Genomic DNA, 17,388 nt, shown 5'->3' with positions numbered 1-17,388 from the left:
GTAGAACCCCTCTATTAAGGACACCCTCGGAACTGACTAGTGCTGTCCTTAATAGAGAGGTGTCCTGATTAGAGAGGACAAATTGAATTGAAACAATAGAGAGGCTGTCCTTAATAGAGAGGTGTCCGCTAAGGGAGGTTCTACTGTACATGGAGATTAGTTTTTATTCATTTAAAAGATTTCTTTGTACACATGTATGTAGATAAGAGACCCAATGCACATATCTATCTGTATCGAAACAGTACCATGCTTGGAAGTCATGCATGTAGCAGAGGGTGTTGATTAATTGTTCAATAGTGGTAAACATCCATCAAATTTTATTAAGAATTCATTTTCAAATGGGCAGCATGGAAAACAAAAGGTCGTTCAAGTTGTCAGTACTAACTGCGCAAAGTAAAAGCCACCACACCATACACCTGCAACACAAGGGATGTTACTTTTGAGAACAGATTTTCAATTTGAAATGCAGAATATGGCGTGGCTGGACAAACTGTATTGACTTGTTAAGCCAAAGGCAAGTGAAATAAAGGGCTCAATAGCCCCCCCCCCCCCCCCACCCCCAATCGTCTGAGGTATTCATCTCGATCTTTGCAGACGCATTACTGATTAATCCACAAAATATTTTTCACAAGAACAGCAGTTAACAGAGGGATATAATATATCACCTTTTAATGAACATCCTATACAGCTTTTGTCCAGTTTGAAAACACATCAGCCGAAACAAGGACAAAGTTCAATGAGATATGTTACACTGCTATAGATGTGGGGGTCAGCGTATGATGCAGTGTATACATTGATACATTACTCAATATGAATGTACAACACATCCAGTAACTCCCATTCCCTCCCTACTTTAATCAAAGATGGCCGCCAGCTGGTGGATACTCACACATTTAATACAACAGCTCTCTCATCTTACACACAAATGTCATGATATCTTCAGGAAATGTGGCAAATATACTACTTATTTCATTCATGACCATTAGATTGTACTCTGATCAGTTTCATCCAGAGTCAATTGTATGCTCCTCCCCTCGCATAACGGTCATTAGTGCTAAGTCAAGTGTTGCCCTGAGGTTCAGAATGGATCAGTTTCAACTTGATAATAAACCTCACTGACAGCATAACTTCTGCGGTGTTTATATGCCTTACACATATGAATATAACATGGGCAGTGTATTTTACTTGTTCAAACGTACAGAGGTCCCCAAAAAAATGGAATCATGAAGCAAAGTATGGCGGTATTTTAGCCAAGGGTAGAAGTTAGAAATTGAGATGAAATAATGCAGTACCGCAGGTAGATCTGGATGCATTATAGACTCAAACCTCTTTTTCACAGGTGCATTGTCTAAATGCTTTTATGAATCTCTCAGTCCACTTTAACAAAAGGTCCCAACTGATTCGAAAGTAAATGTATGATGATCTGATCCATCCATTGCTATTTCTTGGTCTTAGCGGCTGCAGCGGCCTGTGCGAGTTTCTTTGCCCGAACTAATTCCACAAGCTCCTGAAAGTAGTATACGTCACAACATGAGCTCAGAGATGGCAACTTGAATAGATATACAATGTACATAAAAACGAAAATACTTCAAGGAAGAGGTGGATTATTCCTTTAATAATTTTATACTACTTGTCTCCTATTTATTTTGAAACTGTTTGATAAATTTCTTCTTCTTTGTGTATGACTGGATAAATGTCACAATGACACAACCCAAATTGGTTGTTTCTGTTCAATTTGACCTCTCTAATCGGGACACCTCTCTATTAAGAACAGCACTTGACAGTCCCAAGGGTGTCCTTAATAGAGAGGTCCTACTGCACATGAAGTGTTGTCAAAACTGAATATCTTGGCACCAACCTTGTATCTTTTCATACAATCCTTCTTTGATCTGCCAGGGATTGCAACAGAAATAACATCCCATCTGTCCTTGGTACTCGCCGGGTAGGTCTTCAGGGCTTGCTCGAGAAGTTTCTGCTCATCAGCGGTCCAAGGGGCCGGATTGCCACCAGTCTCCGCTATCTGCTGTACGGCGACACCTTTGAAGAAAGACAGATGTAGTGGTAGTTAGAATGGATCTTCAGAGCTTGCTAAAGAAGTATCTGCTCATCGGCTGTCTGATGATGTGGTCAAACTGGAGTTTTAAACCGAATTGTTTGCGCATTAAAGCCTTTTTAAATTAAATTAGAATACTAATATTTAATAGACTTACTGTCGTATCTTGCACTAATATCAGCTTCCTCTTTCGGAAGCCCTTCGGCTTTGTCAGGACGTTTTGACTCCTTATTGAAATGCTCAAATGCCTTCTGGTTGGCCGCCTGCTTCATTGTGGGATCTGAAAGACAAAGAGTAAGTATGTACAATGGAGCTTCACAGGCCTTGAGGGAATTCTGTAAATTACGTACGCACATAACGAATGATATACACTGAGACAATACTGCAAAGACGCTCAGCGCAAAATACTGATTCGTTAAAGGCGTTTAACTTCTCTATCCACCCTACTTACCCATCTTTTGAAGTGCCTTGGCCTTCGATAATGTATCTTTTGGTCCAAAGTTCGACCCGCAATGCTGGTTAATGAAGTTGGCCACAACTTCCCATCTACAGTGAAGGGAAAACAAGAGGTGAACAATTTAGGGCACCTTGTACAAGCAAAATGAAAACGTCCCGCTGAACCTCGGGTGGTGTGTCATTTGGGTTGGGCTGGGCTGGGCTGGGCTGGGCGCGATACCCTTCCTTTTCTAAATTTTCTCTCACTGCCCAGCCTTATTTGAGGTTTTATATAAGCAACTGATGCATTTTCATTTAAAGTAGGACGCAGCACCCTGCCATTTTTGACTACGCCCTTTTCTTCCCTCCCTTTCCGATTTTCAGCTGAAACACTACCTACCTGTTACCCCCAGGCAGTAACTGACCAGATTCATCGTGAGGAAGAGAGAATGGGAACAACACGAACTTACGAATATATGTACACAGCACTTTAACGTCACACACGTCCTTCTGTCCGATCGGTCAGTGCTGAACTACACCCAACTGGTGAACTGGGTGTGCAAACCTTACAATTAGGCCGCGTACAGAGTTACATGATATCTACAACACACATATATACACTTCAGGGGAAAACTTACATACAGTGGAACCTCCCTTAGCGGACACCTCTCTACTAAGGACACCCTCTCTATTAAGGACACCAGTTTTGGTCCCAAATAGGTCATTAACATTCATTTTGACCTCTCTAATCAGGACACCTCTCTATTAAAAAAAGACAGCACTTGTCAGTCCCGAGGATGTCCTTATTAGAGAGGTTCTACTGTACTATACATGTAAATAGGATTCCAGAACATGCCCGAGACTAATATAGAATACGACGGATTACACACCTCTGGTTTGTTCCGGCAGGGAATACATTGACAGCCTTGATAAGCGTCTGCATCTCGTCCTCACTCCATTGTTTCCCTCCGCCCCCTGATCCACCACCAGACGCCGACTTCTTGGACATCTCCAGCTGCTGTTGTTTCTCTTTCTCGATTTGGTCGTTTAACTCTTTGAGCTGAAAGTAGGAGGACTTCACCTCTTGAATCCCAAAACTTGAAAATCCCGGGATCCCAGGGTGGTCACGTGGTGGCGAAATTGGGTGTGACTTTCACAATGTATAGCGCCCATATACAACCGCCAAAGTCCGGTACCGAGGCGCCATCTACCCAGGCATGCTCTAACTGACCCTAGAGATTTTGGATGCATGTGACAATCATTACAGGTCGCAGGGATAAAAATCTCTTATTTAGACAAACCTTAGAGGAGAATGCCTCCTTTGCTTTATCTTCGTCTCCACTAGTAAGACCCTCATTCATTTCTCTTAGGCTTACGACGGACAACAGTTCAGCCAGTTTCTCGACGTCCTGCATGTTGGCCACTCTTTCAGTATCATCAGCACAAAAGTAGTCGAATTCCTTAAAAAGAAGGTTTTGGTTAAAACTTGTTAGAGAGGTTGAGTCCACATAAGCTACTCATGTTTCTCACTTGGTGGGGTCTTTTAATCTTGCTCTACCATAGACACCAGATACAAGGAATCTCGGCTTTAAGTTTCATTGAAGGACTGTGAAGAGCCAGGAATTTCAGTTCCTTGAAAGCCACGCCGGTTCATCCAGAAATACAATCCTCCCTGGGATCGATCCCGGGCCCTTTTGCGTGGTAGCCAGCAGTGTTAACCACTTGGTTATGAGGCTCCCCTTTTGATACTCAGTGACGAGTTTCAACCAAAAGGTGAAATGCCAATAGCAAAACCGATCACATCTGGGAAGATCCTCGCTGGCTGTTTTAGCCGATTGCGACAAAACGTTCTGCGTGACATCATGTGATGTCACTTGATATCAGTACCAACAGACAACATGACGTCATCAGCTGTTGGTGTCGTTGCTCGATGTTTGCACAAAAGTGCATGACTGGATGTGGGATTCACTGGGATTTATCAAAAAGCGAGGAAAAATAGCTCACTTTCATTTTAGAACGAAATGTCTTCCGCTCTTTTTTGATTGCTTTCTTCTGGGCGTCTTTTTCTTTTTTCTCCTTTTCTCGCTAAAATGAGAAAAAATGTTTGTCTAAAGAGTTCTTTTCTTGCCATTTGTTCCTCAAGTCTATTTTGGCTGTGATAATGCAAAATAACTATTTATTGTAAAAACCTTATCGAAAAACTATAACTGAATCGCTGTGCTACCTCCCCATCCTGGACGCATTCCCACTATGTGAGAAAGAGGACTGATTTTCAAAAGGATAATTTCAAAATAAATTCAGAGGGATTTTGTGCTCTTGTCCTATCACGAGAAAGCTCTAAGATGCTCAGATTGATAAAATCACACCACAGTGTTGTAAGCTTAGACACTCTTTGAAGGTTAGATCTATATTCAACCAAATTTTCAAAAGATCATTGGAAAACTTTATTTTATGCCAATACATGTACTTTACAAACAGACATTAACCTGAGCCTTAAGTTCCTCTTCCTCTTTTTCCTTCTTCTTTCTTTCCTCTTCTTCAACTTCTCTTTTTTTCTGAAGAAGAAACAAATGTCATTTTAAACTTTAAAATGAAATGGCCAGGGCCATTGTGCTCACACTACCCTCACAGACAGTTTTTTACATATGATAAGAAAATTTACCATACCAATGAACAAGCCCTAGTTTTCGATTTTAGCCACCTGGTGGCCAAACCAGGAATCAAACCAGACTGAAAGTTTAGGGATGGCCCAGAGGAAAGCATAAGACCCTAAAGAAACAATTTGGGCACGAGATATCTTGGTTTTCACACAAAACGGCTTCCAGCAGGACTGCGACTCCTCCAAACAGGAGAATTGAAAAATCATTGAACTGCAATAGACAATGCACTAGAATGGATTGTGACAATAGGCCTGCCTGAAATTCACAAGCCATGTCACAAAACTACCTCGGAACACTGACGAAATCATTATCAGAGACCACGTTTTATAAGTGATAGTGGCGTCACATGGTGGCAAGCAGGGGCACTATCCACTTAACCAGATAAATCCCTTTAAGACCTACCCTCTCCTCCTCCTCCACTTTTGCCCTCGCCGCTTCCTGGCGAGCACGTTTATGAGCTAACTTCTTCTCCTTCTCGTCATCTTTAAACTTTTGTATTCTTGGATCACAGTTATAAGCATTGTCTGAAAGAGCAGCAAAATACTCAAACAATGTTTAACTTGAGAGCTTCATCAAGTCAACTAGGCAAGTGTGGATCCACAAAGATTCATCGGCTTGGTTCGTTATAAATTTGAGAAGCGTTGCATATCGCTGTCATTTATCATATCATATCATTACCGGCATCATAACCCCATTGGATTTTTGCTGGACGTATGGAGTCCACTATAGGCTACTGTCAACCTGTGCTGGATCTTTCACTTGCCCTGGCATAGACACTCAGGTACAGGGGACCACAACTTTTAGTCTCATCCGACAGAGCCTCGAGTATTTCATACATTGCAATGTTGTGAAGAGCAAAATGAAAGTCACACCAGTTCATCCAGAAATACAATCCCGGGTTCTCCCCGGGCCCTTTTGCGTGGTAGCCAGCAGTGTTAACCACTCGGCTATGAGGCTCCTCTACAGGTTCAAAACCAATTTTTTCAAACCCACCCTCAACTGAATCTTCATGTTCTGTCCCACTGCATTTCATTCACACAACAAGGATTTTGTCAGTATTATGGCTGAGGATTAAAGAAATGTAGATTTCAACTTGCCTACTAAAGTTCGTAACCGCTGAACTTCTTCCTTTTTTAATTTCCCTCTCGCAGTTTTGTTTTGTCTTTCTATCCATTTTCTTTCTTCTCGGCTGAAGAGAAGAGTTGGTCCATTTAGTTGAATCGAAGTGGTCATTAGACGACCGTAAAATAGGGTCGTGAATAACGTGGAATCAGCGTAATGCATTTCAACCAAAAACTGGTACAATACCTACTTTTCTCCTTTTTCTTTTTCCTCTTCGTCGAGGTAGGAATACTCTCGCCAGGAATCAAAGTCGTACCTGAAAAGAACCGAAATATTCTTGAACCATCTCCACCTAGGCCACATCAATTCAATTGTTAGTTTAATAGATGTTTTGTCATGAAAAGGTGGATGATGAGGGCAAAATAAAAATGAAAATAAAACCAGTGTATACCCGGCTCTGTTGGGAGTGGTTAAACTACTAGGTACGTGTATTTGGTGCATATTCTTTATCATCAGATCAGAGAATAAAGAAACAATTCTCAACTCACCAATATGAATAGAAATGATTAACTTCATCAAATGTACTGTTCATGTTTCCTAAACCGGGCACATTCCTTTTCGTGGACCATCTGAAATTATGCAAAAGAATAGTCAGAATAGTTACAAAAATATTGTCGTTCTAGAACAAAAAATAAAGCATCGTCACAAAATAGAAATAAAGGTATATGGAGATCGGTTGAGTAATGACAAGTGCGCGAAGCTCATATCATTTGAACGTCATGGGTTCAACTCCCGGTTTACTTATGAAACTGATTACATATTTGAGCAACACACTCAACCATGCAGTTTCCCCTTGACAAGCGAGAATTATGTCGTTCTGATGTTGACATATAACATTGGTTTCTAAATAAAATAGAAGTATTTTGTCAGTGCAGTCAGTACAATCCACTTGCCGAAGTCAGATTCACTAGGCCATTAAACCCAATTGGCGCATAAACGTAGTGGCACGCATAAACGCTCATCCCACCTTGGAGGAGGACTACTCCCTGGAGAAAATCACCTCCAAGTGCAGAGCAAACGCTGAAGAAGAAGTACAACCCAGACAAAACATTGGCCATAAATTCAGACAACATCAAATATGTGAAAATTACCTTGCATTTCTTTCAAAAGCTGGCTTGAAAGTTGTGAGGAAGTTATCCTTGGCGACACCAGAGCCACTGGGCACCGCATTGTCAAACTCTGGGTCGACGCTATCATATGATCTCCGTTTCACCTTGTTGCCAAGGATATCAATGGCTGAAAGGTGTAGATGGAAAAAGCACGATCATGACTTAGGTGAGCAAAACAACAAGCAGACCTTCCGACGTGACGTGAACTCCGGATTGTAGTCAGTACAGAGATGCTAGTGTTGCTAAATGACTCGAGAACGAGTCATCTTTGTCCGCATGGGAAAAAGATATACATGTACTGCAAAGCCAGTTATGGCATAGCTTCACCGGCCGACCATGGATGGTCTAGTGGTTGACTCATTTGCCCCAGAGCTGAAGTTAAGCAAAGTTGAACGCGTTCATGAATTGGACGGGTGAACGGCGCATACCAAACAGATCTCACCTTTAGTGATACACGAGAAGTAGTCGTCATCTCCATCCTTCACCTGCAGGCCATGAGCACGCCTCTTGTCAGGATGATGTTTCAAGACTTTCTTTTTATCTGGAAAGAGAATCGAGACATACCGTACACATAAACATTTTCATAGAGAAATTGCAGAGAAATCTGTGAACTAAAACACTATTTTCTACCGCGAATATAGACATAGGCTTACCTTTTTTACACCGATATAGATGTAGGCCTACGCAGCATATTGCCGATGCCTCAATTGCCACAAAGATGATTGCTGCATGGACGACTTACTTGGGTCCAGTCGGGAACAAAATTGAAACAGCGCAAGATTCAGTCACTTTTTGTTTAATTGTATTGTATGTACAATTTGATGATGAGAACTATAATGTAGAGTGGAAAATATTACATGTAGGCAGTTGACAGCTTGGTAATAATGCCCATAATATTTCTGTTGGTCCTGACCTTTACCACAAATGCCCAGAATGAAATCAACATTTTTACCTAGGACAAACATGGTTTCAATTTCAGAAACCTAACACATATAGAAACATTTGAGGGACTAACTCACAAGCTCTTTTGATCTGGTCGTCTGTGGCTTTGTAACGGAGATTCTTCAATCCGAGCACTTGATAATGATCTTGGTGCTGTAAAAAAACATTGGAAATGTATTCTTTCATCGGTTTGTACAGTGGAACCTCCCTTAGCAGACACCCCTCTACTGAAGACTACCGGTACACTGCATTTGGTCCCAAACTGGTCGTTACCATTGCATTTGACCCCTGTAATCAGGACACCTCTCCATTAAGGACAGCCATTGTTAGTTTCAAGGGTGTCCTTTAAAATATAGAGATTCTACTGTATAAATATTTGCACAGTAAAATATCAAGTTTGGTTCCTAGTGACACTGCTTATGAAGGGCCAGTGAAAATTGGCTGAGGAAACACTCTTTTACTTCCAAACGTCTGATGCCAGGCTCCCAGGCTTCGTGATCAGTACTATGCGCTACAATTTCTGCATTATTCTTCAAATCGATAGATTTTCCACTGTAAAGTGCATACTTTCCAATCTGTTGGATCCAGCGACTGAAGGAATGCAACATCCTCCTCATCTTCACTGACGTCAGATTCCGTATCCTCGGAGCTGGAAGAATGAACCGAATTGGCAGACAATGTCTGCTTTCGTAAACGCCTCAAGCAGTACGCTTCAAACCAACGTCCAACTGGTTCCACTTGGATCGTTGAAAGACCTGAAAAAATGCATCTTGGATAGAATGGATGCTATTTAATGCACTAGCAAGATATCTGGCCTTGAATTAAAAATATTTTATCAAGGCGTCCATTTACAGTAGAGCCATTTTGGCCTAGGGTACTGAGAAATGTGAGAGAAGATATGAGAGGGCACAAAGGCCATTTCGGAGGGCAACAACTGCCATGGCAGTTGTTAAATTCGAGCCCTGATATATTATGTGACACTGTCGCCCGGGTGATTATTTGCTATCGGAACAAGTTAGAGAGCCAACTTCTGACCTGAGCCTTTTCGAAGAAGACGAATCAACGCCAAAATAAATCAACTGCGCACACTCAGAACACGTCGGAACGCCTCAGCAGACTTCGGACAATGCCTAGGGACACGTTCAAGGTGAAACGCATGACTGGTCAGCGCCAAGACGAACTTCTTCGAAACTGTCAACGCCATAAGTTACCATGGTAACTGTGACCCTTTCTTCCAGATGAAAGGCATGACTTGTCACTCTCACAAAAAATCGCGTCGAAATCGTCAATATTTTCTGTGAGTGTGACACAAAGACAAGGTAACGACAGCGCCACCATGACTGATGAGGTCATCATCGTATAGGCTGCCCGACTGCACGATATTCCAAAAGGAAGTTTTGCGGCCAGATCCACCCTGGCCATGGACATGAGAAGCTAAACTTTAGAATCCCCGATCGGAAATGACGTAGTTTGATCGCATTCAACTATAAATCCATTGAACAGTGGTGCTTGGTTAGTCAACCGATGACCTTTTTTGGGGTGTGATCGGGGATTGTAAACTCGTTCCGAATACACGAACATGACAAACAAGGCTCCAGCACAAAACTTGAGTCGACTTTTCACCACAGCAGCAGGAAGCGGAAGAAAGTCATGTCTCATGAAGCCGCGACCCGAAAGACACAAAATTTAACTGACCTGATAGAGTCCCAACAACCTCTGTTTTGCTAACTTCAACCATCCTTCACTTCTCACCAATCTGACAGAGCTTGAGCGTACAACTAGTGTGGGAAATGTTGCCTGATTTGACTATCAGTTTACAAGTTCATGTGTGTGCATGTGTGTATTCAACATGTACAGCAAGTACAGCATGTTGGATTTGGGGTCAAGGCCACTTGGAAGACTACAGGCCAAATTTTTGTAGATTTATTATCTAATTTGTCGCGAATGCCACAACAAAAAAGAGTAAAATGTATTTTGAAATCTATATTTATAAGAATAATTTATATTAATTTGATAAAAATTTTCAAATTTTACATTAGTTTTGAAATAAAGAAATGAATTCTACAAAAAAATCTGCAATTTATTCTAAATGCAAGATGGCAGCGCCCATGAAATAAAATTCCTAGAATTTTCTGGCAAAAATTGCTGAAATAAAGCGCTTAATGTTCTGTATATATGGAATGTTTCTGCGCTTGATATTGAAACTGAACTAAAAGAACAAAATGGAACCAAAAGTTGATAAATTCATTGAGTTACAACATCAAATTCGACACAGTCAGTCCGACTTGCAGGGCTTCTTGAAAGATTTGGACAGCTGGGAAGACGACATCAAGAAGAAGGATGAATCTCTGAAGACCACAAAGACAGTTGAAGCATCGGTTAGTTTTACTGGTTATATCATATTGCTTTTGATTCGTTCTGAGTTCTTGTTCTTATATTCTATAGAGTTGATTGATTGACAACGTCAATTTCTGCGAAGTTTGTTTGGGCGCTGAAAGCCAAGCCCAAGGCAAAGGGGCAAGGCGTGAAATTCATAATGCCTGGTGGCATTGGCTGATGCCATAGTCGAAAGTTTGCTTTGGCTTTCTGATGCGTTCTGAGTGTGCACATTAATTTTATTTTGGCTCTGGTTTGTCTATGTCTTTGTTGAATTGTCCATTGAATGAATATGGTACTTGGGAACTTCAGTCCTGGATATGACATGGGTGCGGTTTGCGGGTAATTGAAATTACCTCTTATGCAAGCCCCTGTCATTTTATTTCATTCCTCTCCTTTGCAGGAACTGCCACCGGTTAGGAATGCCTTCGAAAAGAAGCGAAAGAAGAAAAAGGTTAAGGTCAAAGACGGAAAAGAGACGAGCACCCCTGAAGGGGCAGCATCTTCTGCTGTTAGTGCTAAACCAAAGAGGATAAGTGGCTATGACTGGAAATCATGGGAAAAATTTGATGTGGTGAGTGAGGATGGAATCAAATTGGGTCACGCTCATTTTTGTCACGATTTCAATGTTTAGATAGCATTCTGATCAGACTCGCATACCTTTGATAGACAGCAGTGTTCTCCACATGGCCATTTGTCAGGGCGGTCCCACCCTACCTTAGGGGAGCCACCCTACAGCACTCTAGAATGTTGTAAAGGGTTTATATAGACCCATTCTACCTTTAGTTTCTTGTGTTGCAGACTGACAAAACTTCTTGATTATCAAGGGTACCACCCGTATTTATTGAATTTAATTCTCTTTAGGATGCTGCATGTGCTGCAGTTGATGGGAAAGAAGGCGTAAAGTCATCGTCAGGGTCAGATCTGGAGACCGATGAGGAGTGGGAAATTGAGCGCATGAAGCAGCAGGCTCTTTTGGAGAAAGATAGGGTGAGTCTTAACCTCTTGAATCCCAGCGACCGACCAGTCGGTCATTTTGAAATAACATTTTTTCCCAACGACCGACAGGCCGGTCTCAGTGATATTTTTATTCCCTTGAGCTGGGACACTAGTTTATTGCTTGTTTTTAGCGTGTTTGATGTACAGTAGGGTCAGTTAGAGCATGCCTGGGTAGATGGCGCCTCGGTACCATACTTTGGCAGTTGTATGCGGGTGCTATACATCGTGAAAGTCGGACCCAATTTCGCAACCACGTGACCACTCTGGGATCCCGGGATTTTCAAGTTTTGGGATTCAAGAGGTTAATAGTGCACTGAAGCTGAAAATTAAAGATGATTCCCGGGATGTATTAGAGGAACGACAAAGCATCAAACTCGGAGGTGGGTACAAGGTGGGGGATCAGACAGGCTCAGGTTCAGCCAACAACACCTCCTTGGATCCCCAGATGATGACTCTTGCAATTGTGTTGAATGAGTTCGTTTTCTTTCTTTTCAGGGAAATCAGTGCTTCAAGGCTGGGAAGTACAATGAAGCTGTTGAATGCTACACCAAAGGAATTCAATGTGACTCATACAATGCAGTATTACCAGCGAACAGGGCTATGGCACTACTCAAGCAGGAAAAGTATGTTCCGTGACAACATTTCTTTTCTGGTGAATACGAATACTTATGATAGATAAAGAAACCCGTTTCTTAGCCAGCGCCATCTTGTAGACGACAATAATGTAATAAAATTTGATACATTTTTGACTATCAGCACCTTTTCAGAGATTTTTTAATTGTATTTTGTGGTATCCCAGTGTAAAGTGCATTCATTGCTTTACAGATTCGGAGCTGCCGAGTTTGACTGCACGGAATCGTTATTATTGGATCCAACTTACGTCAAGGCCTATTCGAGGAGAGGGGCAGCCAGGTTAGCCCTGGGGAAGCTGCACAAGGCAAAAGAGGACTTTGAACAAGTCTTGAAATTGGAACCAAAGAATAAACAGGCAGAGAAAGAGCTGGAGAAAATAAACAAGGTAAGTTTGGTACATGTACATACAGTGGAACCTCCCTTAGCGGACACCTCTCTATCAAGGACAACCTCTCTGTTAAGGACACTAGTATTTGTTCCAAATTGGTTGTTTCCATTCAATTTGACCTCTCTAATCAGGACACCTCTCTATTAAGGACAGCATTTGTCAGTCCCGAGGGTGTCCTTAATAGAGAGGTTCTACTGTATTATACTTTAGTGCACGTACAGTAGAACCTCTCTATTGAGGTCACCCTCGGGACTGAAAAGTGCTGTCCTTAGTAGAGTGGTGTCCTGATTAGAGAGGTCGAATTGAATGGAAAGAACCAATTTGGGACCAAATCAAGAGTCCTTAATAGAGAGGTTTTGCTCAGGTCCATCTTCGCGGTTTTGGTAAGACGACCAGTACCTCTTGTTCAGTATCAATTCCTTATTTTTAAACATAAATGGAAAAAAATATTTTTTCACATGTGTGAATTATTTTCAGGAGTTGAATCCGAAGCCAGAGGCATCCAGTCTAAGTCACATGACCACAGGAATCGTTAAGCCAATCAGCAAACCTCCAGATAAAAGGTCAAAGGTCAGCTGTCAGCTATTATAGTAAATGATAAAATAAATAAATAACTGATAAAGACACAGCCCATTTGATGTAGGTCCGGGTTTGTTGGGCTAGATAAAAAGCCAAAGCATGGAGACCATTTCCTCCGGTGCCCTCCTTATTTGGCTGTGTGCCCTCAGGTTCCCATTATTGTTTCCAGAATGTCTTTTTTAATAAAAATGACATATTCTTCTTCTTCTTCTTCTGTGTTTTGGAATTTTTTAGATGCACGCTAGATCATCAGTCAGTAGCTTTTCAGTAACATAGTCAGCTGTCCTAAAGAGCTCTACCACAGAGCCCCAGAGCTTTGTGGTCGGGGTGGTGTGCTTGGCCAGTATTTCTCTCCATTCTTCATAAGCGATTGATTCCTTTTTTTGTTTTATTGCAGAAACCATTAGTAAGAATCAAGATTGAAGAAATTGGAAATGAACCAGAAAATAAAGCCAGGTTACCAGCAAAAAATACAAAGCCTGCAATCACACCATCTGAACGAAAACTTCTCGAAGCAGACGACGCAAAATTTCAAAGTTTCACGGAGGAAGTTTGCGCTTCAAAAAGTGATAACATTAAAAAGAAGGCACCTATCAGTATTGTGGAATTAGATGATACTTCTAACGATGTGAAAAAGTTAGATTTAAATGAGGTAGAAAAAACAGACACGACGAAAAGTTATTGTACAAAATCTGCTGAGTCATTGTCTCCTCGGGAATCGAGCGGGCCACCATCGCTTCCCCCTGTGCCAGCAACGTCCTACCAGTTTCAGGCGGATTGGAAAATAATAAAGAATCACACGGATTTGTTTGCTGAATATGTAAAGGTAAGACTGGTTAGGCAAAGAAAACAAGACCTCTGTTTCTGGCTTCATGGCACATAGAAATGGACACAGGCATGTTGTTCCTTATTTCTGGAACATTTTTTTCCGTACAGGCCTGTGTGGAGACATCTTATAACATGTTTTACTATCCACAGTACGTGTATTTTCTAACAAAACTCGGTACTGATATTAGACAGTTGTCTGTCAATGACGTCAAAGGCTGCTATGTTGACTCTTCAAATTGATTCCACACGGACTTATTAAGTGCCTTATGAATACCGCCACGCAGCACGTAATTGTCTGCTTGAAATTGGTGGGGGAAAAATGCTGCACAGAGTTTGGAACAAATGTGTGCAATGACCAGAAATAGAAGTGTTTTTTTGAGGTGTAACCTAAAAAACCTTATTAAGGAATGACCGATTTTATACAGTTGGGTTGAAAAGACTAATCTCCCTGTACATATGCTTCTCGAAATTGGTGGCTTGCATTGGAACTAACTTTTTCCCCCTTGTCTGTCATTAAAGGCATTTAAGTGTGTTGGTCAACCATGACTATCTCCTTTGTCCCTCCACCATAAGGCATAGTTTCCCCTTATGACATCACTATTTCGGACACTCAGCGCCCCATTTCTGAAAAGGTGTATAGGAAGCAGTGAGAATAGCACAGGCTTAAGTCTGAAACCGTAGCTCTGTGTCCATTACATGGTCTTTTCCTTTGAGACTTCCCATCGAAAATAAAGGTTTAACAAGTTTACCACCGGACCCACTTTTTATTTACCCCACTATTTGTCAGGTTTTGCTGCATTGCCACACCACAAGATTATTCTGTGAGCGGGATCCACCAGCTTCACCATTGGAAAGGGCTTACTCTAAATTGTGTGTTGTTTTTTCAGGCGATCAAACCACAAAACTATTCGAAGCTCTTTGGTCTCTCTCTCGATGCTGATGTACTCATCAAATTACTCCACGTTTACAGAGATAGCTATATTCCGTAAGTAGCAGACTACATCGTCACTTACAAGAAAATCTCACCTCGGACCACTCTATAAAAGCTGTCTGAAGTTCCTATCAACTAAGGTTAGAAACCTTTCAGTAGAACTCAGGTGACCTGCTCAATCAGTGCTTCAACCTTAGCATTTCTGACTGATACCCATTTACAGTAGAATCTCTCTATTAAAGACACCCTCGGGACTGACAAGTGCTGTCCTTGATAGAGAGGTGTCCTGATTAGAGAAGTAAAATTGAATGGAAATAACCAGTTTGGGACCAAATCTAGTGTCATTAATTTGGAGGTTGTCCTTAATAGAGAGGTGTCCACTAAGGGAGGTTTCACTGTATATACCTTGGTGAAGTCGGACAAATTAGCCTAGAGTCTCGCATTGACTTGGGAGTTCAAACCAGGGACCTCTCGACTACTAGCAGGGTGTCCGAGCCACTACAGTGTAGTCCACCTCAGCTCCGTGGTCTTCAAATGTCAAAACTTGTAATTCGTCAGTGCTAATTGTTCTGTGTACATGTGACGTGTATCATGACAAAGACGTTGTCTTATTCAACTTGTAGTTCATTAGTGCTAATTGCTGTGTGTACATTTCAGATCCAATCGTGACGTTTATGATGAACTGAGAGCTTTAAAAGATGTGAAGAGGTTTTCCATGACAGTTATGTTTTTCTCCAAGAAAGATAAGAAAGGTGAGAGCAGTGCCAGTGTTCTAACAATGCCTTTGGAAAAGGCACCCAACTATGTGCTGGAAATTTGTGGAGTGTTTCTTTAGGGCCACCCTATCTTGTGTCACACACTGGCAAAACTTCTTGAATATCGAGGGTACCACCATACCTGTGGAGAAGTTTTGCAAATTCTAACCTGAACGGACAATAATGTGGAAGGTACAAAGAAATAGAAAAAATTTAAAAAGGTTTGACAACATGAATTTTCAATCAATTGGGCCATTTCAAACTCGTCATGCTGTGTATTCTGCACAAGGCCTTGTTACAACCTTTTACTTACGGACCGAGGCCTGGTGCGGACTATGCAGCGTAAAATGAGAATGTGGAGAAGAGCCTTTAGGATATCCTGCATCGTGTCAGAGGAATATCAATGGTTACATGTTCTTCCTTCCAGGAATATGAACAGTACTTCAAAGGAATATTTACGGTTTCTTCAAGGAATATGAACGGTATTTTCCATTGATAGAAACTCTTTAATTCTAATCTTTTCAGTGATAGAAGACCTGTTTGACTTCCTTAGAAACCAAGCGAAACATTCAAGAGAGGAGATCAACGATTTGGCGGAAGACTACATGTTATCATAAAAATTGCAACTTTCTCAAATCATTGCACTTCCGACTCTGCAGGAACACACCCAGTATACAATCTAGACATTTCAATTGATTGCTGTTTATCTCTGAACATTTTTTTCATCGAGGAGGGTGATCCCCAAAGTGATAAAAATATCTGCATGGCACTGGAAATAATCTCGGAAGATGTGTGGTATAAAAAATAAATGCAAAATGACACTCATGTCTGGTCCTAGTCATCCAGATTGCACGCGATGATTTTCTCCGGCCTGAAAGCAGTCGGTCTGCAGTCTCGAGCTTTCAGGCAGAGAAAATCATCTCAGGCGTTCTGGTGACTCTGATCTGCCACTTATGCCATTTTCTTATTCTAACACAATGGCACTTATGATATTAAATATCTGCACCAAGACCCTGGGATAAGAAAACGTGCGGGTATATTTTTTAGGGAGGTAAGCATGAACAATGTTTTTTTCAGCCTGTATGGTTTAGCTGCTTTGCATATGTTTCAAGTATTGCAAGTATCATTTTGTCAAACATGTTCTGCAGCTTAATAAAGTCTTTGTATTTTGATAAATAGTTACTTTACCCTTACTTTGGTATCTTTGCAGCAATGATTGTGAAAGCAAACATGCGTGATTTCGGTACCAAGTCCAAATCAAATGAGGCCTTGGTACCAGCCTCATGCAACACAACAACCAGACACCAAGGCCTGGTTGCACGATAGTCAACACAGTAATGTTATCATCAATTCCAAATGCTGCAATTGTTGTAAATGAAATCTGCTGAAGGAAGTAATGCTTATTTGAACTAATTCTGCATTTGTCTCTTACGTCAATTGAGCTGCTGGGCACAGAGCACATCCAGGAAAGCCAGTCCTAGAGGAAAAGACCACTTGAAAAGGTGTTCGTGCCAGAAAACGCTCTGTGAATCATCATCGTTCTTCTAGCATCGTAACCCTATTGGATATTTGCTGGAG

General features: G+C 41.4%; 2 protein-coding genes across 2 annotated transcripts; one reads left to right on the top strand and one right to left on the bottom strand.

The window, feature by feature from the left end:
• Positions 1–554: 554 nt before the first annotated feature.
• LOC135491354 (dnaJ homolog subfamily C member 2-like) lies at positions 555–10,164 on the bottom strand. The gene is made up of 17 exons (XM_064777161.1): positions 10,017–10,164; positions 8,889–9,076; positions 8,399–8,474; positions 7,822–7,920; positions 7,362–7,506; positions 6,759–6,839; positions 6,461–6,526; positions 6,246–6,337; positions 5,551–5,672; positions 4,975–5,043; positions 4,493–4,573; positions 3,790–3,948; positions 3,379–3,548; positions 2,505–2,599; positions 2,211–2,333; positions 1,859–2,037; positions 555–1,507 (listed from the first exon to the last, which is right to left on the bottom strand). The coding sequence occupies exons 1-17, from the start codon at positions 10,057–10,059 to the stop codon at positions 1,439–1,441; spliced, it is 1,857 nt and encodes a 618-aa protein (XP_064633231.1). The 5' UTR covers positions 10,060–10,164; the 3' UTR covers positions 555–1,438.
• Positions 10,165–10,424: 260 nt separating this feature from the next.
• On the top strand, positions 10,425–16,986 carry LOC135491096 (RNA polymerase II-associated protein 3-like). Its single transcript, XM_064776751.1, has 10 exons — positions 10,425–10,699; positions 11,101–11,271; positions 11,562–11,687; positions 12,192–12,319; positions 12,522–12,714; positions 13,195–13,287; positions 13,694–14,122; positions 15,012–15,109; positions 15,713–15,807; positions 16,336–16,986. Exons 1-10 carry the CDS (start codon positions 10,544–10,546, stop codon positions 16,425–16,427), a joined length of 1,581 nt encoding a protein of 526 aa, XP_064632821.1. The 5' UTR covers positions 10,425–10,543; the 3' UTR covers positions 16,428–16,986.
• The last annotated feature ends 402 nt before the right edge of the window (positions 16,987–17,388 follow it).

The sequence above is a fragment of the Lineus longissimus genome, chromosome 7 (assembly GCF_910592395.1).
Source record: "Lineus longissimus chromosome 7, tnLinLong1.2, whole genome shotgun sequence".
NCBI classification, from domain to species: domain Eukaryota; kingdom Metazoa; phylum Nemertea; class Pilidiophora; order Heteronemertea; family Lineidae; genus Lineus; species Lineus longissimus.
This window is presented reverse-complemented; position numbering and strand designations above follow the sequence as displayed.

What these genes read in the sequence shown, in the direction of transcription:
- LOC135491354 (XM_064777161.1), bottom strand. Translation starts at nt 10,059, where the DNA reads ATGGTTGAAGTTAGCAAAACAGAGGTTGTTGGGACTCTATCAG. An exon ending in AAGTGGAGGAGGAGGAGAGG is followed by an intron (nt 5,044 to 5,550) that starts GTAGGTCTTAAA and finishes TTTCTTCTTCAG; the next exon opens with AAAAAAAGAGAAGTTGAAGA. An exon ending in AAGAGGAACTTAAGGCTCAG is followed by an intron (nt 4,574 to 4,974) that starts GTTAATGTCTGT and finishes TTCTCATTTTAG; the next exon opens with CGAGAAAAGGAGAAAAAAGA.
- LOC135491096 (XM_064776751.1), top strand. Translation starts at nt 10,544, where the DNA reads ATGGAACCAAAAGTTGATAAATTCATTGAGTTACAACATCAAATTCGA. An exon ending in CAAAGACAGTTGAAGCATCG is followed by an intron (nt 10,700 to 11,100) that starts GTTAGTTTTACT and finishes TCTCCTTTGCAG; the next exon opens with GAACTGCCACCGGTTAGGAA. An exon ending in AGCTGGAGAAAATAAACAAG is followed by an intron (nt 12,715 to 13,194) that starts GTAAGTTTGGTA and finishes AATTATTTTCAG; the next exon opens with GAGTTGAATCCGAAGCCAGA.